Source organism: Armigeres subalbatus, chromosome 3, assembly GCF_024139115.2.
Source record: "Armigeres subalbatus isolate Guangzhou_Male chromosome 3, GZ_Asu_2, whole genome shotgun sequence".
Classification (NCBI taxonomy): Eukaryota; Metazoa; Arthropoda; class Insecta; order Diptera; family Culicidae; genus Armigeres; species Armigeres subalbatus.
In genome coordinates this window covers 138,906,861-138,933,207 of record NC_085141.1, presented here as the reverse complement: position 1 = coordinate 138,933,207, position 26,347 = coordinate 138,906,861, and the positions used below count along the sequence as shown (strand labels likewise).

Sequence of the window (26,347 nt, the reverse complement as noted above, 5' to 3'; positions counted from 1 at the left end):
ATTAGGAGGATTATTGAAACAGCAAATGTCATCGTTGAGGCATAGAGGAGCGAAAAAGTCAAATTTTGAATCACTCTAGTGAGCACCCTAGTCCTGTGCTAGCAAATCTGATTCAATAATGACGATAAATTATTGCTAATTCATATAAATATGCCGTTTAATTTGCAAGTATTTTGATTCAATTTTCGCCACCCCCGTGTTCTAGTTTTCGCCACCCATTTGGCGTCTTCTTGAAATGGTGATGGTGAAACAGATATTGAATCCATTAACGCCCGTAGCTTAGGCAACACTTGTTGCGTGCTCACAATATCTGTTTTAAACCAATGGTGTTAATGGTTTCTTTCACATTCTCTATCTTAAGGAGATAGCGATAGGGGGTTAGGGATGCTCTTTGGAAAAGAAGGAGAGTATGGAAAGAGGGGTATTGCCATGTTATCGATCAACTCAATGTAAGTCTTGAACCCTATAATCGATTTGAACCAAATTTGTATCAAATATTGTCTGTCTTAAGGAAACGATGGGGAGGGTGTGAGACAGGGGTATTGTTTAGTTATTGATCAATTCAGTATAATTTCTAAACCCATTTACCGATGTCCACCAAACTTGGAATCCATATTCTCTGTCTAAGGAAGACCATAACAGACTGGATAGGAGTGTCATAGATGAATGAGAGAGTTTAGTATACCTTTTTATCGCATGGGTCGATTCAAACCAAACTTTTAAACACGCTTTCTCTACCTGGAAGACTGAGAGGGACTTTTGGAATGCGGGAGGTTATTGGGGCTGGGTATTGTTTAGAAAACGACTTCTGAATCCTTTAAACATAATTTAAATTCTCTATTATTTAGTTCATCCGAGGTTCTTTGACATTGTACAATTCTCCGAAAACCGATTGCCCGAATTCCTCAAAAATAGCAAATCCTCGACAATAACATTTTCCCGGAAATCACATTTCCCCAAAAATGACTTTAACGAAAATGATACTTCCCGATACACATATCCCAGAATATGACATTTCCCTGAAAATGACATAACCCTGAATGAAGCAGGCCATTAGCATAACACTATTTGGCCTAAGGTCATTCGACATGAAAGGGCATTTGGGAAAATTATTAAAAGCATCTGAAAAACCCTTCATCGAAAGCATGCATTTGCTGGGTTCATTTCATTTATTTAGTCTACATCTAAACAGATAACACTGAATCAACAATTTGACGCCACTTTACACGGTTCGAGGCCGCATCTCTCCATCCTCGAATACGCCTCACGCTCGCCAAGTCGTTTTGCACCTGGTCTGCCCATCTCGCTCGCTGCGCTCCACGCCGTCTCGTACCTGCCGGATCGGAAGCGAACACCATCTTTGCAGGGTTGCTGTCCGGCATTCTTGCAACATGCCCTGCCCATCGTACCCTTCCGGCTTTAACTACCTTCTGAATACTGGATTCGCCGTAGAGCTAGGCGAGCTCATGGTTCATTTTTCGCCACACACACCGTCTTCTTGCACACCGTCAAAGATGGTCCTAAGCACCCATCTCTCGATTACTCCGAGTGCTTGCAAGTCTTCCTCGAGCATTGTCCATGTTTCATGTCCGTAGAGGACTACCGGTCTTATTAACGTCTTGTACATGACACATTTGGTGCGGTGGCGAATCTTTTTTGACCGCAGTTTCTTCTGGAGCCCGTAGTAGGCGCGACTTCCACAGATGATGCGCCTTCGTATTTCACGACTGACATTGTTATCAGCCGTTAGCAAGGATCCGAGGTAGACGAATTCCTCGACCACCTCGAAGGTATCCCCGTCCATCGTAACACTGCTTCCCAGGCGGGTCCTGTCGCGCTCGTTTTCGCCCACAAGCATGTTCTTTGTCTTTGACGCATTCACCACCAGTCCAACGTTTGCTGCTTCACGTTTCAGGCGGGTGTATAGTTCTGCCACCTTTGCAAATGTTCGGCCGACAATGTCCATGTCATCCGCGAAACAAATAAATTGACTGGATCTGTTGAAAATCGTACCCCGGCTGTTACAGCCGGCTCTCCGTATGACACCTTCTAGCGCAATGTTGAACAACAGGCATGAAAGTCCATCACCTTGTCTTAGTCCCCGGCGCGATTCGAACGAACTGGAGTGTTCGCCCGAAATCTTCACACAGTTTTGCACACCATCCACCGTTGCATTTGCTGTGTATAAATCAATAATAATTGCTACCCCAATTATTATCGTAGTTTTCTCAGTGGAAAGCAATGATTAATGTGCTTCCTTCTGGATGGTGGAAGGAAGCTTCTTTAAAAGTAGGCATTCGCCCGGAAAAGGCAATGGAGGGTGTGACCCCTTCTTTAAAAATATGCTATTTCCCGGATAATGGCATCGGTGAATGTTTTTCCTGCTTTAGAAATAGACGTTTGCCCGGAATAAGGCGATTGTGGGGATGATTCCTTCTTCAAAATCAGTAAATGTTTCCAGAAGCCTTCTTTTAATTAAATGATGAAGTATCAATAGGTAAACATAATTACCCTGTTGACCAATTGGTTTTATCATTTTCCGATTGTAAAAAAAACTGCGTAACAAACTGGCAATTCCGAGCAAGACCGGGTACATAAAGCTAGCATTATATGGTCGGTGTTCAGCCAAATCACACCAAGCGCCATCGAAAAATTACCGATTTTTCTGCTCAAACTTTCGTTTAGCAGATTTAATTGATTGCAAATCGCATCGAATATCCCTCAACTCCATAACTGAAGAAATGTATGCTTGAATTGATATGAAACTATTTCCGTTGTCCTTGTACGAACAAAATATCACAAGTCAGTCGAAAAGCCGCTTGGTGCGGTTTGGCTGAACCCCGACCATATATAACTCAATGTTTGTATGTTTGTGTGTATGTTCCAGAATGCTCGTTGGAAAAAAGGGAGGGTGTGTGGGGAGGAGTATTGTTCAGTTATCAATCAACTCAGTGTAACTTCTGATCTTAGCCGATTTCAGCCAAATTTGGAATACACATTCTTCATATTAAGGAGACGACGATAGTGGGTTAAGGATGGAAAAGAGGAGGGTGTGGGGGAGTGGTATTGTTTCGTTATCGATCAACTCAACCCTTCATCGAAATCATGGTTTGCCCAGTGAAAAGCAATTACTAATGTGTTTCCTTCTGGATGGTGAATGTGATCCCTTCTTTAAAAATAGCGTTTGCCCAGAATTAGACATTGGTGGATGTTTTTCCTTCTTTAGAAATAGACGTTTGCCCGGAATAAGGCGATTTTAGGTTTGATTCCTTTTTCAAAATCCGTCAATGTTTTCGCATGAAATCTGCCTTATTTTAATCAAATGATGAAGTACCAATGAGAAAACACAATTATCCTTTTGGCCAATTGGTTTATTCATTTTCCGATTGTGAAAAAACTGCGATTCAAACTGGCAACTTCGAGCAAGGCCGGGTACCTACTGCTAGTACACACATAATAGACATAACTTAATTTTTTAGCTGTGTTGATTAGTATATAACACTATAGGTTTTCGAGCCTTCAATCAAAAGGTCGGTTGTGGAGTGATCATATAGCCTTTACGTTTACTAAGTATACGATAAAGGCAAAACAAGCAAATAGAAAGAAGAAATAATAAAGAAGGAAGAAGGATGAATGAAAAAGATGGAGAAAAAAGGAAGGAAGAAAGATGAAACAAAAAATAAGTTAGAAGGAGTAAGGAAGAGAAAGGGAAGAAGAAGAAAAGGAAGAACTGACTTTTCACTTCTCATTTCCTCCTTTAACATTTCATTCGACCTAATGACCTCGGCCTAATACCCTTGCTGCTGGAGGAACCAACGAAAGTAGTCGTTTAGATTTATTGATCGAAACTAAATAAACCGGCTTAATGTAATGAACAATCGAAAAAAATGTAACATTCTCTGAGTAGTTTTCATGCGAGATTTGATACAAAACGCTTTATGCAAAGAATGTGTAAACATTTTTGTTTTTGAGTGTATCGGTATAGTGAGATTTTGCGAGGCTTGAACAGGCTTAACGTGAACTGAACAGCATCTTCGCTCTGTCACTCCTGTCTAGTACTAATTACATCAAGCTTTGCGTTGAATCTGCTACAGCACATTATTGAAAACTTGTCAATTTGTCTTGCACGTTACTGCAATGGTCTGGCATAACAAATGCAGCAGTCTCTGGATAGTCGCTTACGAGATTTGATTCGAAATGCACAACACAAAAACTGATTTCTGTTTTCTTTTAATGGCATTGTTTCCCACAACTGGGATATGTCCGCCTCGCTGCTTAGTGCTCATTAGTTATCCTCCAGAGTTATCATTTATGCAATTTCCTACATCGGACCGAGACTCGAACCCAGCCAGCTTTAACGTGGAAGGCCCGGAACGTAAAATCCTCCTCTACATTTTGTTTTGGTTGTACAAAAGATAGTTAGTTATCATCATCACGACACAGTCAGTCCTCTCGGAGCTCTGTAGTTTGTTGGTCTAATCCATTGAGAACCTCGTACTATAGCAGAGAGTGAGTGATCAGTGACCATCACTATCACTGCCAGAGCATTAGATTTAGAAGTCCGGGCCGTAGCTGGAGTGAGAGAACGCTGCTTATCACCACTAATTATCGTTAAAGATAGTGAATGTAAATTCGGTCCCCATATGGATTAAGCAGAAGCCCTAGCAACAAATTTTGAGAAGAAACTGGTAAAACATTGCTTTCGTCTCGGCAATCTAGACAACATTATTCAACAATATCGAACCTTATGCTACATGTGCAGCATAATTCTTGTAGCACCACTACGTATGAGCTACAGACGTCGCGTTGTGAATGAGTATTACACATTCTCATGCTGTTAATCTTACATATTTCAAAACACTACCATAAACAGGCTATACATGAACAACTGCCAATATCAAAATAGGTGAGCATGAGTTAGTGGTGAACAACGTGTGTGGTGCCGCTATGAAGAATGGTGCGCAGAATCCATTAGTATTTAGGTTTGTAGTCGTCATTCGTAACCTATGTACGTAGACTGTAGTATAAGTGCTTACTCTATCACGGCGAACAGCTGATTGTATAGTTTTGGGTGATTGCCGTCTGGCGTGTAGAAGTTTGATTAAGGTTTACGCTCAACTTTGATGCAAAATATTCGCCCTGTTTCATCTCTAGTTTCCATCAGTGATGCCGCACCCGGCAACGTGAGCGTACCTGTCGTGATAGATACTGTAGAAAGGACGTTGGAGTTATCTTTCTGTAATCATCGTAAGAAAGGTGCTCACTTATCTACAACAGTTTTATGTTACCAAACAAAACACTGTGATTGATTGGTGTGAATGCTAGTAGCTTTCTAGGGGAGATTGAGATGACATTATTCACGTTGGTGGGCAAGCGAGAACAAGTGGTTTGAATATGGAAGCTCCGAAGGTGAAATTGTGTAATAATCCACGCCAAAATGCAAGCTTCCTGTCGGTGCTAACCTTCTGGTGGACGGTGGACATGTTCCGTAAGGGCTCTACCAAGACGCTGGAGCTATCGGATTTGTACAAACCACTGGAGGACGATCATGCTGACAAGCTGGGAGACCAATTGGAACGGTAAGTATTGGTTGATTGAACTAATTAAAGATGAGTTTCTAATTGATTAGTCAGCTTGTTGTTCACTACAGGGTTTCTATGATATGTGGCTTTGCTTGTTTCATTGTTATAATGTTAATCAATTTTGTTCTAGAGGTTCGCATCACATACATTTTGATCCGGTTAAAACAACATGTGATAGCTTGCACTTGTTCAAACGTGTAGAATCATGTCAGTAACATGACATGAAATGCTGCGATCAAGATCACAAACCTGATGTCCCAACTGTTATCAAAAGCAGTGACGTTATACTCGTTCAGTTTGTTTACAACATAATAAAAAGAGCAAAATGAAATCACTCAACCACATATCCGTCCGTGGGCTTTCTCAGACAGATACAAATTATAATAGTTATTTATTATTACATTCAATCCAGATAGGCATTATTCACTCCTGAAAAAAAGTACCTATATGTGACACTAAGTGTACACTAATTTAAAATAGAGTATTGTTTGACTCTCGAGTTAGCATTTTGAAAGATTTAGTACCGCATTCTGACAAAGTGAACTTTTTTCCAAATTAATTTTGGCGTTGAAGAGTATTTCACCAAGTGTTATTTTGCGGCTCCTTCACAGCGTCAAATTTTCAAGTCACAGGTGTAGTAGATAAGACAGAAGATGCTAGAATAAATAAAACATATTAAAAATAACTAATGATTTACTCACCGATTGCTTTGATTCTGCACCTGTTCTGAACTAATCAAAATGACAAACCATTTCCTATAGATCAAAACAAACGCGAAAGAGACTGACAGATACATGAATGCATTCGTCTGAGTGAACAATTTTTCAAAGAGAGGCATGAACCAATAGAACCAGCCAACGTTGCTCCAGTTAGCGCAGATTTCCCGCTGATGTCTCAACGCTATCGTCGACAGAACTTCAACAACCAAGTTTTTTCTCGCAGAAATGTTCGCGGTCACCCACCACGTTCATACGTACGTCCAGGAACACAACGTTTCTTTGGTCACGGAAGATTTCAACAGACATCAGCAATTAGTCAGAACTCGCCTCAACGCTACAGATGCTGGAGATGTACCAGTATGTATCACGACCCATCTGATTGCCATGCCATAGATAAGATATGCCGAGGATGTGGACGGAATGGTCATATTCAAATCGCATGTAAAGCAAGGACCCAACCAAGACTCAAACGAGACTCGGATTATCGAGCACCTTCTCCTGAAGCCCCACCGTGTAAGATTGCTGTTATCCAGAAACAGGACATAGTGGAAGATCTTGCGGAAAAAGTAAGTGAAGATTCTAATGAATAATTACTTAGCATTATGTTTAACATGATTGAAGTTTGAATTGATGAAGGAAATTTTTATATTGAATACAATTTATAAAAAAAAGAATAAAACTAATAAGGATGCATTAGCTAGCATTTAGTTATGAAATAATTTACACATATAAATATGAAAGAATTACTCATACTAAGTGAATTTACATATTTTTCTGACAGGCCCCTAGAGTCGATCCATATGAAAGAAAGGTATCTCGTGTCTCTACAGTTCCGCAACTGGCAGACGATGGCATTATTGAAGCTACTGTTGCCGGCATGCGTTGTCGGTTCCTTATCGATTCAGGCGCTCAAGTCAACACTTTCGCAGAACGATTATTCCGCTCAATGATGTCAGATCCTAAATATTGTGATGGTGTTCTTAATTTACAGAACAAATCAGACCGTCCGTTGAAAGCGTATGCCTCGGAAGGAGAAATTGAAGTGGTTGCGACATTTGAAGCGTATTTGTTTATTTCTGAGGACAGACCAGTCTATTTAGAAAAATTTTATGTCGTAAGAGAACTACGATCCCTTTTAAGCAGGACCACGGCGACGAGATACAGCGTCCTTATGCTAGGTATTAAAGTTCCTATAACTACCGGTGGTATTGCTACGGTATCTTTCCAGACAGTGGAAATAGCTACTATCAACACCAACGAGACTTTTCCTAGGTTCAATATTCCACCGGTGAAAATCGCATACAACAAATCGGAACCACCTTGCAGGAACGTCTACCTCAACATACCACAGGCGGTAAGACCACTAGTCGAAGAACGCCTACATCAGCTGGTTAATTCGAACATTATCGAAAGAGTTACAGAACACATGGACACCTCTTTCTGTTCGTCCATGATTGTAGTTCCAAAAGGAAGGCATGACATTAGACTTGTTATAGACCTCAGAGGCCCAAACAAATATATCATTCGAACACCATTTAGTATGCCAACTTTGGAAAGCATAGTTGCAGATTTAAACGGAGCCAGGTGGTTTTCAACGATTGATTTGAAAAATGCATTTTTCCACATCGAATTGGATGTAGAATCACGCCACCTAACGAATTTTTTACGGAATTCGGTATGTTCCGCTGTGTGCGACTACCGTTCGGGTTGTGCAATGCGCCTGATATATTTCAGGAAGTACTACAAAGAAAAATTCTCGGTGGATGTAGAGGAGTAAAAAACTATCTTGACGATATATTTGTATATGGAGCTACTAAGGAAGAGCACGATGCCAACCTGTCTGTAGTGCTAGCACGTTTGCGAGAACATAATGTGGTGTTAAACGAGGCTAAGTGTGTGTTTGGTACACAATCAGCTCAATTCCTGGGTTTCGTTCTGACTCCTGAGGGCTGGCAAGTCGATGAGGAAAAACTGATGGCCATAAAAAGTTTCAGAACTCCAGAAAGTTGCGGAGAAGTCAAAAGCTTCCTCGGCCTTGTAACGTTCATCGATCGGTTCATCATGAATAGAGCAGATAAAACAGAACATTTGAGAGCGCTGGCAAATTCAGACAACTTCTATTGGACTGAAAACGAAGAGCATGAGTTTCGATTTCTTCAAAATAGCGCAGTCAACACTATCAAAACTCTGGGATATTACAGCCCAACTGACGTAACTGAGTTGTATGTGGATGCATCGCCTGTAGGATTAGGTGCAGTACTGGTGCAGTTCGATAAAGCCGGGGTTCCTCGAGTGATAGCTTGTGCTTCCAAATCGTTAACTTCTACAGAGCAGAAATATCCGCATGCTCATAAGGAATCGCTGGCTGTTGTCTGGGGCATTGAACGATTTGCTTCTTATCTGCTAAGCAGACATTTTGTCGTTAGAACAGACGCCGAGGCTAACGAATTTATCTTTGGATCGAACTATCGTGTTGGAAAACGAGCTTTAGCGCGGGCAGATGCATGGGCTCTTCGAATACAGCCCTATGATTTTGTTATGAAGAGAATTCCTGGCGATTCGAATTTGGCGGATGCACTGTCAAGGCTCATACATCATTCTCAGGAAGCAATACCTTTTGAAGAAGATAACGAAAAACATTATTTGTTTGCTCTTGACTCAGGTAGTATAAACACATAAAAAAATATTCTAAATATATGACCAAATAAACTTTTTCCGGTAGGTACACTGGACGTTACTTGGAATGAAATAGAGATAAATTCCGAAAACGATGATGAATTTCAGCTATTGCGGACTGCCATCCAACTTGACAAGTGGCCACGGGAGCTTCACAAGTATGAGGCTCAAAAGAAATTCCTACACGTCCTTGGGTTTTTGATCTTCAAGGACAATCGAGTCATCTTGCCATTATCATTAAGACAGCGCGTTATGCAGACGGCGCATGGAGGGCACATCGGTGAAGTGGCGATGAAAAGGATTTTGAGAGAATTCTTTTGGTGGCCAAGAATATCAACCGACGTGGAGCGTTTCGTCAAAGGATGCGAAACATGTCTTCGTCTTTCTAGAAAAAACCCGCCAGTCCCTCTTAGTAGCAGGGAGTTACCGGATGGGCCTTGGCAAATACTTCAGATAGACTTCCTCAGCATTCCAGGGTTTGGATCAGGCGAGTTTTTAGTCATAGTCGACACATTTTCACGATACTTATCCGTTGTGGAGATGAAACGAATGGACGCTGATAGCACCAACACAGCACTGTGTGAGGTGTTTCAGATATGGGGTTGTCCTCTAATACTCCAGAGCGACAATGGTCCTCCATTTCAGGGCAGTCAATTTATCAGCTTCTGGGAAGACAAAGGGGTAAAAGTGCGTAAATCGGTCCCCCTCAGCCCTCAGTCGAACGGAGCTGTGGAACGGCAAAATCAAGGGATTACAAAAGCTCTTGCTGCATCCAGAATAGAAGGGTCCAATTGGAGACGTAACCTTCAGCTATATACACACAATCATAATAATCTTATCCCTCATTCAAGATTGTTGGTAACCCCATTTGAGCTAATGTGCGGGTGGAAATTCCGTGGTCATTTTCCATGCCTTTGGGAGCGACGGCATAAAGAGCTGGATCATACCGATATCCGCGAGAGAGATGCTGAAACGAAATTAGCAAGCAAAAGAGATGCAGACTTAGCTCGAGGTGCAAGGAAATCAGATTTGAAAATTGGCGATACAGTGCTGTTGGCTCAGTACAAGAAATCGAAAACCGACCCGGTTTTCTCAGAGGAGCGCTATAAAGTTGTTACGATCGACGGCCCGAAAGTAGTTGTAATTAGCAGGTGTGGCATTCAGTACGCTCGCAACGTACAGGATGTAAAACGGGTTTTCACGTCGTCAGTTGACCATTCGAGTATTGATGAGACAAATCCAGCGTACACGAAATCGGCTAACGATATTCCCGATGTTGTGATGCAGGCACAGGATGAAGGCACATCACAGACGAGAGACCTCAGGCATAGAGGGAATCTCAAGCGACCAAGCAGATTCGACGGGTGCTTCGTTTACGGCGTATTCCAGTAGACGTTTTTTTCTATACTGGAAGAGTAGAGATCGAACCGAATGTAGTAGATAAGACAGAAGATGCTAGAATAAATAAAACATATTAAAAATAACTAATGATTTACTCACCGATTGCTTTGATTCTGCACCTGTTCTGAACTAATCAAAATGACAAACCATTTCCTATAGATCAAAACAAACGCGAAAGAGACTGACAGATACTAGAAAAATATGCGCGTTCATAAATTGCTGAATAAATGGGAGTATTGGGCGTTCATGGTTATTTATATCGAATCATTCAAAGTTTAATCTGTGAGGGGAAAATTGAAAGCTTTGAGGTGAAAGTTAGAAAGACGTTAGAAAAAGTTCTGTGAGTAAACTTTCTGATTTAGAAGATTAAATATGTATATAACTTGAATTGCGTTCAAATAAAAATGGATTCGTTCTGATAGTTTGTGTAACCGTATTGGTTGGATAACTTTAGGGTTGTGTGTGTGTGAAAAAATCAAGGGTTCGTGCAATTTGAGTTGGACGAGTACAGTCATTCTGAAAACTAGTTTAGGAGAGACAAGACGGTACTCGACGTTCAACGTTTTATTGAGTGAAAATGGAAGGAAATTCGGAAGAAAATCACCACAACAGGATATGCCAAATTTGAACCCAGTCAGTCATAAAAAACCCCCTGCCAATAATAGAACAAAACCTGCCAAAGCCGTCATTCCCCCTACGTTAAAAATTTAGGATGAAATTGAGAAAATGTAAATCGTGTAAAAACAGAATCCAGTGGGGAGATCGTAGTGTGCTGAGCCAAGAATCGGACGTGAAAAATTTGTGCTGTCAATTTTGTCGTTTCCATCTTATTCATCATTGTAAAATAATAGTTATATTATACGAGGATTGGAATGTGATTGTGATGGTTCAATTCAAAACTGTATACTGCATTGAATCGCGTTGTGTCCAGACATGCTTCTACCCGGAAACCAGATATCGGGAATTAGGTTCGGAATTTTCGTTTCTGCTGATGGATTCAAGACTTTGATGGTATCCTTGGTGCCATGCCAGCAGGTTTTTTAAATTTGTGCATGGGTCGTTTAGATGTAACAACGATCACAAATGGAGTACCTTTATCGATTCTTGGAAAACTCATAAATCAACGATTATCATCGCATCTAAATTTTGTTGTTTGACAAAATCACTCGCGGTTTTCGGGAGCCTCTTCGTAATAATGTAAAAATTTTAAATGTCACTAATTAGCGGGATTGAATGACTACAGCGCCATCTAGAGACAAAAGATTGGACAGTATGCATTTTCCCATATATTCAGTCGATTCTTCCCACATAAACTTTAGCTTTTTGAGCATCCACTTTTTTGCCCACATTATACACGACTTGACGGATCTGGCTGAAATTTTCACAGTAGCCTCTGGGAGTAAAAACTTTATTTTCGAGAAGTATACTGCCGTTATACACATAACTGCCCCATGTACATAGGAAATCCCAGCAAACATGGGACAAATATGCTTATGACGGCAGTATACATCTCGAAAAAATATGATTTTTTTTTCATATAAGTGTGGACCCAAGTCGGAACAGAACAGGACAACAGTCGGAACCCAAGGAACAGAACAGGCGCGGAACAGACAAAACTCGATTTTCCGGAGGAAAAAGCGCCAGCAGGAAGATCGAGACCGTGAAGAGACGGAGCAACTGTACCGCGCTAATAACACACGAAAGTTCTATGAGAAGATAAACCGTTCACGTAAGGGCCACGTGCCACAGCCTGATATGTGTAAGGACATAAACGGGAACCTTCTTACGAACGAGCGTGAGGTGATCCAAAGGTGGCGGCAGCACTACGAAGAACACCTGAATGGCGATGTAGTAGACGAAGATGGCGGTATGGTAATGGACCTGGGAGAACGCGCGCAGGACATAATCTTACCGGCTCCAAATCTCCAGAAAATCCAGGAGGAGATCGGCCGGCTGAAGAACAACAAAGCCCCTGGGGTTGACCAACTACCAGGAGAGCTTTTTAAACACGGTGGTGAGGCACTGGCTAGAGCGCTGCACTGGGTCATTACCAAGATTTGGGAGGAGGAAGTTTTGCCGCAGGAGTGGATGGAAGGTGTCGTGTGTCCCATCTACAAAAAGGGCGATAAGCTGGATTGTAGCAACTACCGCGCAATCACATTGCTGAACGCCGCCTACAAGGTACTCTCCCAAATTTTATGCCGCCGACTAGCACCAACTGCAAGGGAGTTCGTGGGGCAGTACCAGGCGGGTTTTATGGGCGAACGCTCCACCACGGACCAGGTGTTCGCCATTCGCCAAGTACTGCAGAAATGCCGCGAATACAACGTGCCCACACATCATCTATTCATCGACTTCAAAGCCGCATATGATACAATCGATCGGGACCAGCTATGGCAGCTAATGCACGAACACGGTTTTCCGGATAAACTGACACGGTTGATCAAAGCGACGATGGATCGGGTGATGTGCGTAGTTCGAGTTTCAGGGGCATTCTCGAGTCCCTTCGAAACCCGCAGAGGGTTACGGCAAGGTGATGGTCTTTCGTGTATGCTATTCAACATCGCTTTGGAAGGGGTAATACGAAGAGTAGGGATTAACACGAGTGGTACAATTTTCAATAAGTCCGTCCAGCTATTTGGCTTCGCCGACGACATAGATATTATGGCACGTAACTTTGAGAAGATGGAGGAAACCTACATCAGACTGAAGAGGGAAGCTAAGCGGATCGGACTAGTCATCAACACGTCGAAGACGAAGTACATGATAGGAAGAGGTTCAAGAGAAGACAATGTGAGCCACCCACCGCGAGTTTGCATCGGTGGTGACGAAATCGAGGTGGTAGAAGAATTTGAAACTGACAATCTACAAAACGCTCATTAGACCGGTAGTCCTCTACGGACACGAGACCTAGACGATGCTCGTGGAGGACCAACGCGCACTTGGAGTTTTCGAAAGAAAAGTGCTGCGTACCATCTATGGTGGGGTGCAGATGGCGAACGGTACGTGGAGGAGTACGTGTCGAGGTCAATCTAAAGATTCCTGGTAGCGATAGCCTACAGTCGGTGCCCTCCAATGGTGTCATGTCGAAGCTGATAGGTTCTTACTTTTACTTATGGGTCATGTACACCCCTAGTGATGCAAAGAGCCGACTTGAGAGACCTTCATCCTAAGCGATGTCCAGCTATCGCTTTAACCTTAAGCTGGTATGTTCGCATGCCACGATCTACTCAACTAAATCCTGGTTTAATAGTGGAGCCATTCCACCTCGATCGCAAACGACACGGATAATCGGCAGATTTATCCTATTGCAAAGAAAAGTATCCCGACAGCGGGAGCTTCCTCGCAACCGACCGTAACGCGCTCAACGCAAGCTAACGCACCTGTTTATTGTCGACATCTACATTCGCTCCGACGCTCATAGCCCATTTTCCTCTATGGCGGCCTACTGCTGCAGCATGTTCCAACCTCTCCCTGTCCTGCGTTTTGACACATACTTCCGACGTCGTTTTCGGACCACTCCATTCCGCGTAGGAACGTGCTCAGCTGTTTCTGTCACGTCTGAACATCCCTGAAAGGCGGAGGAAGCCGCATGTCTAAATCTGTGTAGCCACCACCTGTTAGAAACTGGGTCAAGTCAAAGTTCAGCTCTCAATGGGGCCTGTCAATCCAGGCCGACACGTTGCGGACTGGGTGGTGGGTCTATCTGCCTTTGGTCGAGTTGTCCCACTCTCTCTTTGTCATTTGGCTGTTGTTGCCTTGATATGCTTTCGGGCATTTCCGGCACCCTTGAGTACGTAGTACTTCTCGCCTTCCTTGACCACCATTTTGATGGGCATCATGTCTACGAGTACTCTGTTGCCTCGCGTGATACCGTGTGGTATGCGCTAATGACTCTCAGACATATCAGCTTGTGCGTGCTCTCCAGCTTTTGGACGTTGCCTGAACGCCGACACCCAGAATAGACCTCCATATCACAGTATTGAAAACAACCCGGAAAATAGGCAATTAAAAGAAAAGACAGATCGCACAGACTGAATACTTAACACCTAGCATATGACAATGGACAAGACATTCACTCAACATCCAGTGGACCAGTGGAGAATTTTACGCCTTACGTTCTCCTTACTAGACGGGAATCAAACCCACACCCCACAATACACAAATGCGCCCAACTAAAACTGTCGCCGCTAAAAGCACGGCCCTGAAGCCCACATTAATTTCGACAGCCCGTATGAACAGGGCTCTTCAATATAATTCGATTGTATGAGATTTATGCAAATAATGTAACAAGAACTATCATAAGGTCTCAATACCTTTGGAAGAATGCGGTGAAGTTGCTCTAAATGAATGAAAGTTTTATATGCAACTACAAGTCCATATATGTACCTAGAGCCCTTGCGAATGCTTCGCTAGTCAAACAAGTCCATCGCAGATGTAGATCAATTGAACTCAACTCCTGGACAATTTGGAGACCCTAGAACATCTGCATTGGACTTATTTGAAAGGTAAAGCATTCACTAGAGCTCTAAGGACTTATATGGACACGCTCGGTTGCTATCGATTTAATGCCAGGTGTAGTTGTCCTGGTGGACCAATTGAACTCAACTCCAGGACAATTTGAATGATGAAGCATTCACAAGGGCTCTAAGCACTTATATGAACACGCTGGGTTGCTATCGGTTTGATGCCAGGTGTAGTTGACCTGGTAGATCAATTGAACTCAATTCCCGGACAATTTGGAGACCCTGGAACATCTGCGTTTGACTTATTTGAATGGTGAAGTATTCACAAGGGGTCTAAGGACTTATATATTTTTATATTTATATTTTTGCTTCTTCTTATGAGTTCCAAATTCGTTTTTGTACAGAGATCTGATTTTATAGAGTTTGGCATTTCGGAATATCACCTTTACACAGAGCTCTAATCAGTCAGAAGATTCAGCAGATCTACCAAATTCGTATCCGCTTCTAGCCTAATAGATCAGCGCTCTAGAGCTTGGAGATTCACGTAATAACGGAGTAGCAACCATGGGCGGTCAATCATGGTCATGTTCATGCCCTGGAGCTTGGAGATTCATGTCGTCGGCTTCGAAATCAGCCTAAGATTGAGTTACGTTTTTATAATTTACTCCATTGACTCCATCCAAAAGGTGCAAAAGATGGGTCACCTAAAAGCAAATTAAAGTCGTTCCATACTCTTCCTACCATCACTCATAAATATTAACAAGAATAGTAAGAACTAGAGCACAGTGTGGTAAATCTTACTCCGTAATTCACCACAAAAATGTGTCTACCCAGCACTACAGGCTCCGTTAACATCCCCTCGGCACGGGTCGCCTGACACCTCTGATTCGGGATTAGCTATAGGGACGTCATATTGTCAGCTTCAGTGTTGTACCGAGCCGTGAGCGTTCTCAATAGTCCCTCCCTGATGTATTGCTTAATTACGGTCCGGGGGTACGGTCTAGCGAAAGGGTTTTGGTTTTAGTGGGTCGGGTGAGAGTTACATGACATACCTATCCTCATACTACCTGAGTTACTTCATCATGTGTCTGGTTGCAGATTTCCGTTTACCCTCAAGAAAAAAAAGTGTTGTACCGAGCCTGGCGATATGACCGGATTTACATCGTTACGCACTACTTATGAGTATCCATATCCCAACGTAACGTAACAGGTCATATATGGCCGAATATCTCCGTGGTCTTCGACAGGACTTGAATTCGGGCGTTCCTTTCAAGTCCTAATCGGGAACCAGAGTTTGAGGACTTTCCCTGAGGAAACCGGGTGCATCAGGGCTGTGTTCTGGTGATGACGCTTTTCCTTTTCGGATGATTAACATTTTCTTGTATGTTGATGATATCCTGCTGGTCGTTGTTGGCAACACTCCAGCCCGCAGCTGGATAAGAACGCAACTCGCCGTCAGTGCCGTTCTTCGCTGGACCACTATGCGCTCACTATGACTGACAGCAAGTGTGCCAGATTCAGAGGACATGCATGCAGATGGAATCAACAGTTGTCCGGGCATAGTGTTAAGTTAAAGAGAATATCCTATTCCCAACAAGAAAAACGTCAAGGTGATCGCTGACTGTCCATCGACCGGAGCCTCTCCTTACTACCGCACTTCCGCGGAGTCAAAGTCAGTTCTAGGGCCAGAGTAAATCACCAACGGAAATACACCCGGTCTGAAATTTCCAGTCCAGAGTTTAATTGCGATTTTTTAGAACGTGTTTTTGCCTCAAGTCATTCCAATATCTCTATAAATCAAATTGAGTTCTCGTTTTATGGCCATTAAAGGACATCCGGACTGGTCCTTTATTCGGTTCAGCCTTTATACAGAAAACTCTCTTGTTACGTCATCTCTCAACGTTCAACTTTTTTTTTCTAACCACATTTTATAATTCTGGACTGTTTGCTTAAGCTTTTATTTGAGTCTACCCCAATTTGAATCACTTATTCGTGAGTTTTAATTGCCTACAAGTGAAGAACCTGAAGAACGGATTATTTCTCAAAATTCTCATGAATAAATAAGGAACATTTTTTTGCAAACGGAGGGGTTATCACGTCCATCTGGAGAGAGTAAGAGGTTGTGGGTTGCCAATGAAAATGACATTTTCGAATTTTGAAAAACGACATTGCTCACAAGTTTCATTACCCCAAAATATGACCCCATGCAAAATTTGAGGTCAATCGGACATGATTTAGGGGTGCCTAAAATTCATCAAAGTTTTGAAATTTTTACCCATGAAAATTTTCCCAAATCGAATTTTTGTTTTTAATGCCAAATAACTTAAAAATGCATGAAACGTCGAGATCTAATGTTATTTGAAAAAAAAAATTAAAAATCGATTTTTTCTCTTAGAACATTTTTGGGACTTTGTTTTTTGATGCCAAAAGACTTAAAATGCATGAAACTTTGAGAATTATTTTTTTGAAAAAAAATCTACTATTTTGGGACTTTGAAAAAAATTCTTATGGCGAAAACAATTTTTCATCGAATTTAAAGCTAAGCCCTAAAATATGTCTTGTATTGTCTAAGCCCTAAAATATGCCCCTATGCAAAATTTGAGCTCCATCGGACAAGATGCTTGCTATCAAAATTTTGATTTTTTGTAACTTGATCTTTATACGTTGGGTTTTGATTTCATGCGAACCGCGTGATAATAACCGCGTAAAAATAAACCTCAGTGTAATAAACATTAGCCAGCAATCTGATAATTTTCTCCGTAAATCAGATCTCAAAAGTTTTCAAAGTTACAGAAAATTCAAAACTTTGATAGCATGATTTTGAGCACCCCTAGATCATGACCGATGGAGCTCAAATTTTGCATAGGGGCATATTTTAGGGCTTAAGAAATGTTTGCGTAACTTCCGGATTTTAAATTCGATGAAAAATTGTTTTCGCCATTAGATTTTTTTTTCGAATTCCCTAAACAATCGATTTAAAAAAATAATAATACTCAAAGCTTCATGATTTTAACTCATTTGGCATCAAAAAAACAAAAAAAAATCCCCCTTGTGAGAAAAAAAATAATGTTTTGATTAGACTTGTGCACCGCCGCACCACGCCTCCACCGCCGACGATTTTCTCACCTCGAAACTTCCGGAGGAATGCCGGCAATGCCTGGAGGAACTTCCGGAAGAATCTGGAGGAACTTCCGGTGGAATTCCTGGAGAAACTTCCGGAGGATTTCCTGAAAGAACTTCCGGAGGAATTCCTGGGGAACTTTCGAACGAATTCCTGTAGGAATTCTTGGAGGAACTTCCGGAGGAATTCCTGGTGGAATTAACGGAGGAATTTGTAGAAGAATTTCAGAAAAATTCTATTGTTTGAAATAAGCTCACGCCGACTCACTCCGCCGTGCCGCCGCCGCTGACAGAAAATGATCTATCACGCCGCCGCCAACAAATTTTCAATCGGCGCACAAGTCTAATTTTGATCAATTTTGAGCACCCCTAAATCATGTTCGGTTTAGCTCAAATTTTGCATAGGGGGATATTTTTGGCTACGAAAACGTTTGCGTATCGTCCGGTGTTAAAATCCAATGGAAAAAATTTTCATCTTCTGATAAAAATGTTCTAAGAGAAAAAATCGTTTTTTTTTCAATTTTTTTTTTAAATTACTTCAGATTTTGACGTTTCATGCATTTTTAAGTCATTTGGCATCAAAATCAAATACAAAAATTCGACTTCGACTTTTCCTTTGGTGCCCCCTTGGGAAAATTTTCATGAAACTTGTGACCAATGTCGTTTTTTGAAATTCGATGACAATATTTGTGTACCGTGGGGCATCGAAATCCGTACACTTAAGCACCATAGTATATGAAAAAGTCATCAGAAAATAGGAATCGAATGTAAATAAAACGTTTGTCATTGACACAGGAGCATGAAAGCTTCTACTTTTGAAGTGTTTCACATTTACTCATTAAAAACTACGAAAAACATGATAAAATAATGAATAAAATCTACTACTCCTGACTCGAAATCCGTCCACCGTGGACGGATTTCGAATCAAAGGATCAAAATCCGTACAGCTATTTTTCAACTAAATATTTGAATTGAAGCAGTCTGATTGACTAAACTACCACTGTAAATAGTTCGATACGCACCTTGAGAAGCGATCCCTTCGATTTGTATTCCGCTTATCTTATGTAATGATTCGCAATTAGCAATTAAAACACAGTTACTTTTGGTGCAATTATGCTCTACACGAAAACAAAATGGCGGCAAAAACTCCGCGTTTGGTGGGTGGCGATTTGTTTTTGATTTTTGTTGTTTTAATTTCAAAGCCTTCTTTCCATTTCTATGCCCTAGAAGCTTACTGCCAAGTATCTGAACAGGATAAGATAAATTATTTCTACATGAATTACCTTTAACCCCCTTTAATTTATTGATATCTCAGAAGGTGGACGGATTTCGGTGCTGTACGGATTTCGGTCCCACACTAATGGCATTTTTTTTTTGAGAAAAAGTCCTCGGATACAATTTTACATTTCTAAGATTTCTTACTTTTACTGAATTCAATTTTAGAAACTGGCGATTACAACTCTTAAACTGTAAACACAATCGGAAGGCAAAACCTTCGTTGTTGAAGGCCATCTTCCGTACGTTCTGGAAAGACTGGGTCGTTCTATCGCTGGTAACGGTTTTCGGAGAGATTATCCTTCGTATCGCACAACCGATTTTCCTCGGAAGGCTTTTGCTCTACTTCAGGTAAACCCCAGAAATATCAAACAACGTTTCAAACTATAAACTAACAATAAATCCGAACCGCTGCAGACGTCAATCGGACATGACCTACGATGAGGCGCTGTACTACGCAATCGCTATGGTCGCGGCTAAAGCGGCCAGCATCATTTTCGATAACCAGTACGGCATCCTAACCTGTTTGACCGGCGTCCGAACCAAGATCGCGGTGTGTAGCGTAATGTACCGGAAGTCACTCCGGCTGTCACGGAATGCCCTCGGGGACACATCACCCGGGAAGGTTGTGAATCTAATGTCAAATGATATCAACAGGTTCGACATTGTGGCGTTCCTTATCTGTTTCATGTGGGCTGCCCCTATCCTAACCGTTATTGTGCTGGTCCTGCTGTGGTATGAGGTCGGGTGGGCTGGGCCCATTGGCATGGTAGCCATTTTTGTGGTAACACCAATTCAGTGTAAGTATTATGAAACAATGGGAAAAAAAGTATTAGGTTTATGATTTGATTATTCTATTTGATAGCGTTTTTCGGTAAGCTAACGTCACGCTTCCGACTTCAAACCGCATTGAAAACTGATGAGCGTATCCGTCTTATGGATGAAATAATTTCCGGAATCCAGGTCATAAAGCTGTATGCATGGGAAAAACCATTTGCCAAATTGATTTCCACTGCCCGAAGAGCTGAGCTGAAAATTGTCGTAAAAAGTGGCTTTATCCGTGGATTGTACATGACCTTCGGGTTGTTTACAACTCGGGCCGCACTGTTTGCCACGGTGGTTGGATTGCTCTTGATGCAGGAAGAGATAACGGCTGCCAAGGTGTTTGTAGTGGCAAGCTATCTGAACATAGTGGCGTATGCAATGTCGGGCATGTTTGTACGAGGAGTGGCGGAGATTGCAGAGGGGCTGGTCGCTACACGGCGGTTGCAAAAGTTCTTAGAGTACGATGAAATATCGTACCAGACTCTTCATTACGGGGATCGTAATGATAGCGAGAAAATGGAAAACGAACAACCGAACGTTGCATTATCTCTTCAAAGTGTTACTGCCCGGTGGGTTATGCCGAAAGAGGAAGATCAGAGCCATCGGCCACTGACGCTCGATAATTTGAACGTGGATATCCCAAGAGGTAAACTGGTAGGTATTGTTGGAGCTATTGGATCCGGAAAATCGTCTATTCTTCAAGCTATTTTGGGAGAATTACCTCTGGAATCGGGACGAATCGTACGCAATGAAACGGTTTCATATGTTAGCCAAGAACCATGGCTGTTCGCTGGCAGCATTCGTCAGAATATCCTGTTTGGTATAGCCATGGATCGAAAACGATATAAAAAAGTAATTCATGTGTGTGCCTTGGAGGCGGATTTCGAACAGTTTCCGGATGGTGACGAGACTTTGGTTGGTGAGCGAGGTATTTCACTATCAGGAGGACAAAAAGCTAGAATATGGTAATAATTACATTGTTGAGTAGTTGAGTAGCAATTTCTCGATAATAATGATTCCTTTATAGTTTAGCACGAGCAGTCTACAAGCAATCTGGCATGTACTTAATGGATGATCCACTAAGCGCAGTTGATGCCCACGTGGCCAAACATTTGTTCGATTTGTGTATTGGAGACAAAGGTTATCTCGGAAGGCAAGGGGCTACAAGGATATTGATAACGCACCAAGTACATTTTTTGGTGGAAGCAGATTGGGTTATTGTAATGAATGATGTGAGTAGCTTTTCGTTTTATGTAATCAGCTCATTTTTCATTTTTTAACTTATTATTCTATGGTTTTAGGGAAAAATAGAAGCCCAAGGTACTCCTCACGATTTGATGCAGAAAGGTATCGATTTGGTCAAGGTGGTTGAATCCGAAGATTCTGATATCGACAAGATCGACAATGATGCATATCTAAGTCGGCAAAATTCGTGTGATTCGGTAGTTTCCTCGCGATCTAGTATTAGTGATTTGCAAAACGAACAAACCAAGGAGCATTATGAAAAGCAAAAAATGGAGCAAGCGTTTGAAAAATCATCCGAAGATAGCACTGGAGGATCTTTGTTTCTAAACTACTCGAAGGGAGCTGGCAGCTTAATAATAGCAACAAGTTTGATACTTTTGTTTGTACTGACTCAGTTGATCGTCAGCTTTTCTGATTATTGGATTTCATTCTGGGTGTCGCAAGAAGAGTTGAGAACGTTTATCATGGACAAAAATGATTCCATCAGCATGGAAAGTGTACCACCACAGCCGTTAGATACGGATATATGCCTGTATGTTCAAGCCTCAGCAATTGTTGGTATTTTTATAATCGGTATGATGAGGTAAGTACATGCGGAATTCAAATTAGTCAAATTTACCTCTACCATTTCGATGCCTCATTTTCTTGGTATTTATTACATGTATTGTTGTCAATTTTAACCTTAGCCTAATTCTTCAAGGTCAAGGAATGTTCTAATTTGTCTCCTAATCCCATAAAAGGGCCATCAACTTTTATCGCTCTTGTGCGCGTGCCTCCCAGAACATCCACGACTGGTGCTTCAAGGGTTTTATATCAGCCACGAAACGTTTCTTCGATACCAACCCATCAGGTCGAATATTGAACCGATTCTCCAAAGATATGGGTGCCATGGACGAGTTACTGCCCAAATCGATAATGGATGCTTCGCAAAGTGTACTAACGATCATAGGTGCCATGCTGGTCATTCTCATTGTTCAACCGTTCTTTCTGATACCGATTCTGATACTGCTGATGTTATTGCTTTACACACGGAAAATCTACATGAAGACTTCGCAAAACAACAGAAGACTCGAAGGAATCAGTAAGTTTAAAGTGTAATAATACTGAAATATGTATTAACAAACAATTTTGTTTTTCAGCACGATCGCCAATTTTCACTCACATTGCTACCACGTTGAATGGTCTCCCCACGATCCGGTCCTTCGGGGTTCAACAACTTTTGATTGAAGAGTTTGACCAACATCAAAATATCAACACCGGAGCATATTTCATGTTTCATTGTGGAAGAGTAGCATTTGGGATGATACTCGATTTGATATTTTTCCTATTCCTGGTGATCGTAGTGTTTACCTTCCTCCTCCTAGATAGCAACGTGCTGGGAGATAAGGTTGGTTTAGTAGTTACTCAGATAACATCCTTGGCTGGGTTGCTACAATTTGGAATTCGGCAAAGCGCCGAAATGTTCAACCATCTGATTGCGGTGGAACGTTTACTCGAGTATAAGAACTTGCCTGCCGAAAAACAACCCACTGAAGACGTGGATCGTGCCGTGCCGTCGAAGAAATGGCCTACAGAAGGCCGGATCGAGTTTGAAAAAGTAAACTTCAAATATTTCGAAGGTGCTCCATCAGTGCTACGAGACCTAAGCTTTGAGATTAATCCAAGAGAAAAAATAGGAATTGTTGGTCGAACTGGAGCAGGAAAGTCCTCGATTATCGGTGCACTCTTTCGAACGGCAATAATTGAGGGAAGAATTACAATTGATGATGTTAATACAGAAAATTTAACTCTAGAAACCCTGAGATCAAATATTTCCATTATCCCGCAAGATCCTGTGTTGTTCAGTGGAACACTGAGAAAAAATCTAGATCCGTTCGATAGATATAGCGACGCGGATCTGTGGCAAGCACTCGAATTGGTTGAATTGAAAGATGTTGCTGATGGACCTTCCGGTTTACAAACTTATGTAGCATCCGGTGGATCAAACTACAGCGTTGGTCAACGCCAACTGCTGTGCTTAGCGAGGGCTATTCTTCGGAACAATAAGATACTTGTTTTAGACGAAGCAACGGCTAATGTGGACCCAGAGTATGTGGCATTTATGCTTTATAAAGAATAAAATTTTCATTAATTCTGATTTGCTTCCAGAACCGATCATCTGATACAGCAAACCATCCGACAACGTTTTGCGGAGTGTACGGTATTGACAATAGCTCATCGGCTCAATACCATCATGGACTATGATCGGATACTGGTTATGAGTGATGGCAAAGCTGTAGAGTTTGGGACGCCATTCGAGTTGGTTCATATTTCTCACGGAGTTTTCAGAGAAATTGTGATGGCCACTGGTCCAGTGGAAGCGGAAAATCTCATAAACTTGGCCAAGAAGTAGAAGTTTTTGGTATACTTCATCAATTACTATAGTTCAATTACTTTAGGAAAATATCACATTATGTTCAGAATATGTACTTTATAGGAGATGTACTTATGTATAAATATATTTTTAGAGAACTTTACTTATCTTGATGCGCAATGAGTAACTCATGCAAAACATTAAATACCGTATTTTTTATTGATGACCATCTTTTAGTTTTTTTCCTGACACGTATTTCGAGATTGTTGTATTGATTAATGATTACCAGCGTTAATTTTTCGCCGGGTTTTGAAATTTGAATTTCGGCTGGTTTCAGCTGAACGTTTCCGCATGATTTGAAAATAATATTGTATTGTCGGCATGATTAATGTGTGATGTTCATTTGTGTAAACCAACAAAGCGGGGATGAAGATCCTTTGGAAGCTTTTTGCAGGAATACTGTATGAAAATTGTAATGAATTGTGGAGACCCTACGGGTGCTCGCAGCGCGTTTTTGTTTAATGTACAACGTTTTATTTTTTTTTCTTTCCTTTTAAACTTGTATTTTCTTTATATTATTCCTTCCGGATACGCGAGTGCTAACATTCTACAAGTGAAGCATGTAGCATATGTCCAACGGAAGAGCAGCTAGGCGCAGCGTCTCTTGAAGATGGCTGGAGAGATATTCGATCCGCCATTGGTAGCACCGCAACCGCTGCACTTGGCACGGTGCCCCCGGATCAGAGAAACGACTGGTATGACGGCGAATGTGAGCAGTTAGTGGAAGAGAAGAATGCAGCATGGGCGAGATTGCTGCAACACCGCACGAGGGCGAACGAGGCACGATATAAACAGGCGCGGAACAGACAAAACTCGATTTTCCGGAGGAAAAAGCGCCAGCAGGAAGATCGAGACCGTGAAGAAACGGAGCAACTGTACCGCGCTAATAACACACGAAAGTTCTATGAGAAGTTAAACCGTTCACGTAAAGGCCACGTGCCACAGCCTGATATGTGTAAGGACATAAACGGGAACCTTCTTACGAACGAGCGTGAGGTGTTCCAAAGGTGGCGGCAGCACTACGAAGAACACCTGAATGGCGATGTGGCAGACGAAGATAGCGGTATGGTGATGGACCTGGGAGAACGCACGCAGGACATAATTCTACCAGCTCCGGATCTCCAGGAGGAGATTGGCCGGCTGAAGAACAACAAAGCCCCTGGGGTTGACCAACTACCAGGAGAGCTATTTAAACACGATGGTGAGGCACTGGCTAGAGCGCTGCACTGGGTCATTACCAAGATTTGGGAGGAGGAAGTTTTGCCGCAGGAGTGGATGGAAGGTGTCGTGTGTCCCATCTACAAAAAGGGCGATAAGCTGGATTGTAGCAACTACCGCGCAATCACATTGCTGAACGCCGCCTACAAGGTACTCTCCCAAATTTTATGCCGTCGACTAGCACCAACTGCAAGGGAGTTCGTGGGGCAGTACCAGGCGGGTTTTATGGGCGAACGCTCCACCACGGACCAGGTGTTCGCCATTCGCCAAGTACTGCAGAAATGCCGCGAATACAACGTGCCCACACATCATCTATTCATCGACTTCAAAGCCGCATATGATACAATCGATCGGGACCAGCTATGGCAGCTAATGCACGAACACGGTTTTCCGGATAAACTGACACGGTTGATCAAAGCGACGATGGATCGGGTGATGTGCGTAGTTCGAGTTTCAGGGGCATTCTCGAGTCCCTTCGAAACCCGCAGAGGGTTACGGCAAGGTGATGGTCTTTCGTGTTTGCTATTCAACATCGCTTTGGAAGGGGTAATACGAAGAGCAGGGATTAACACGAGTGGTACAATTTTCAATAAGCCCGTCCAGCTATTTGGTTTCGCCGACGACATAGATATTATGGCACGTAACTTTGAGAAGATGGAGGAAGCCTACATCAGACTGAAGAGGAAAGCTAAGCGAATCGGACTAGTCATCAACACGTCGAAGACGAAGTACATGATAGGAAGAGGTTCAAGAGAAGACAATGTGAGCCACCCACCGCGAGTTTGCATCGGTGGTGACGAAATCGAGGTGGTAGAAGAATTTGTGTACTTGGGCTCACTGGTGACTGCCGAAAATGACACCAGCAGAGAAATTCGGAGACGCATAGTGGCTGGAAATCGTACGTACTTTGGACTCCGCAAGACGCTCCGATCGAATAGAGTTCGCCGCCGTACCAAACTGACAATCTACAAAATGCTAATTAGACCGGTAGTCCTCTACGGACACGAGACCTGGACGATGCTCGTGGAGGACCAACGAGCACGAAAGGAAAGTGCTGCGTACCATCTATGGTGGGGTGCAGATGGCGGACGGTACGTGGAGGAGGCGAATGAACCACGAATTGCATCAGCTGTTGGGAGAACCATCCATCGTTCACACCGCGAAAATCGGACGACTGCGATGGGCCGGGCACGTAGCCAGAATGTCGGACAGTAACCCGGTGAAAATGGTTCTCGACAACGATCCGACGGGCACAAGAAGGCGAGGTGCGCAGCGGGCAAGGTGGATCGATCAGGTGGAAGATGACTTGCGGACCCTCCGTAGACTGCGTGGTTGGCGACGTGTAGCCATGGACCGAGCCGAATGGAGAAGACTCTTATATACCGCACAGGCCACTTCGGCCTTAGT

The 26,347-nt window shown here is 42.4% G+C and overlaps 1 protein-coding gene across 2 annotated transcripts; it reads left to right on the top strand.

Moving 5' to 3' along the window:
- Positions 1-5,023: 5,023 nt before the first annotated feature.
- LOC134226373 (probable multidrug resistance-associated protein lethal(2)03659) lies at positions 5,024-23,867 on the top strand. Of its 2 annotated transcripts, XM_062707117.1 has the most exons (10): positions 5,024-5,256; positions 5,329-5,579; positions 19,408-19,590; positions 19,657-20,039; positions 20,105-21,029; positions 21,092-21,296; positions 21,366-21,892; positions 22,050-22,390; positions 22,449-23,397; positions 23,458-23,867. In XM_062707117.1, exons 2-10 carry the CDS (start codon positions 5,395-5,397, stop codon positions 23,699-23,701), a joined length of 3,942 nt encoding a protein of 1,313 aa, XP_062563101.1. In that variant the 5' UTR covers positions 5,024-5,256; positions 5,329-5,394; the 3' UTR covers positions 23,702-23,867. The 2 variants fall into 2 exon arrangements, with proteins under 2 accessions (XP_062563101.1, XP_062563100.1); XM_062707116.1 differs by having other exon boundaries at positions 5,024-5,579.
- The last annotated feature ends 2,480 nt before the right edge of the window (positions 23,868-26,347 follow it).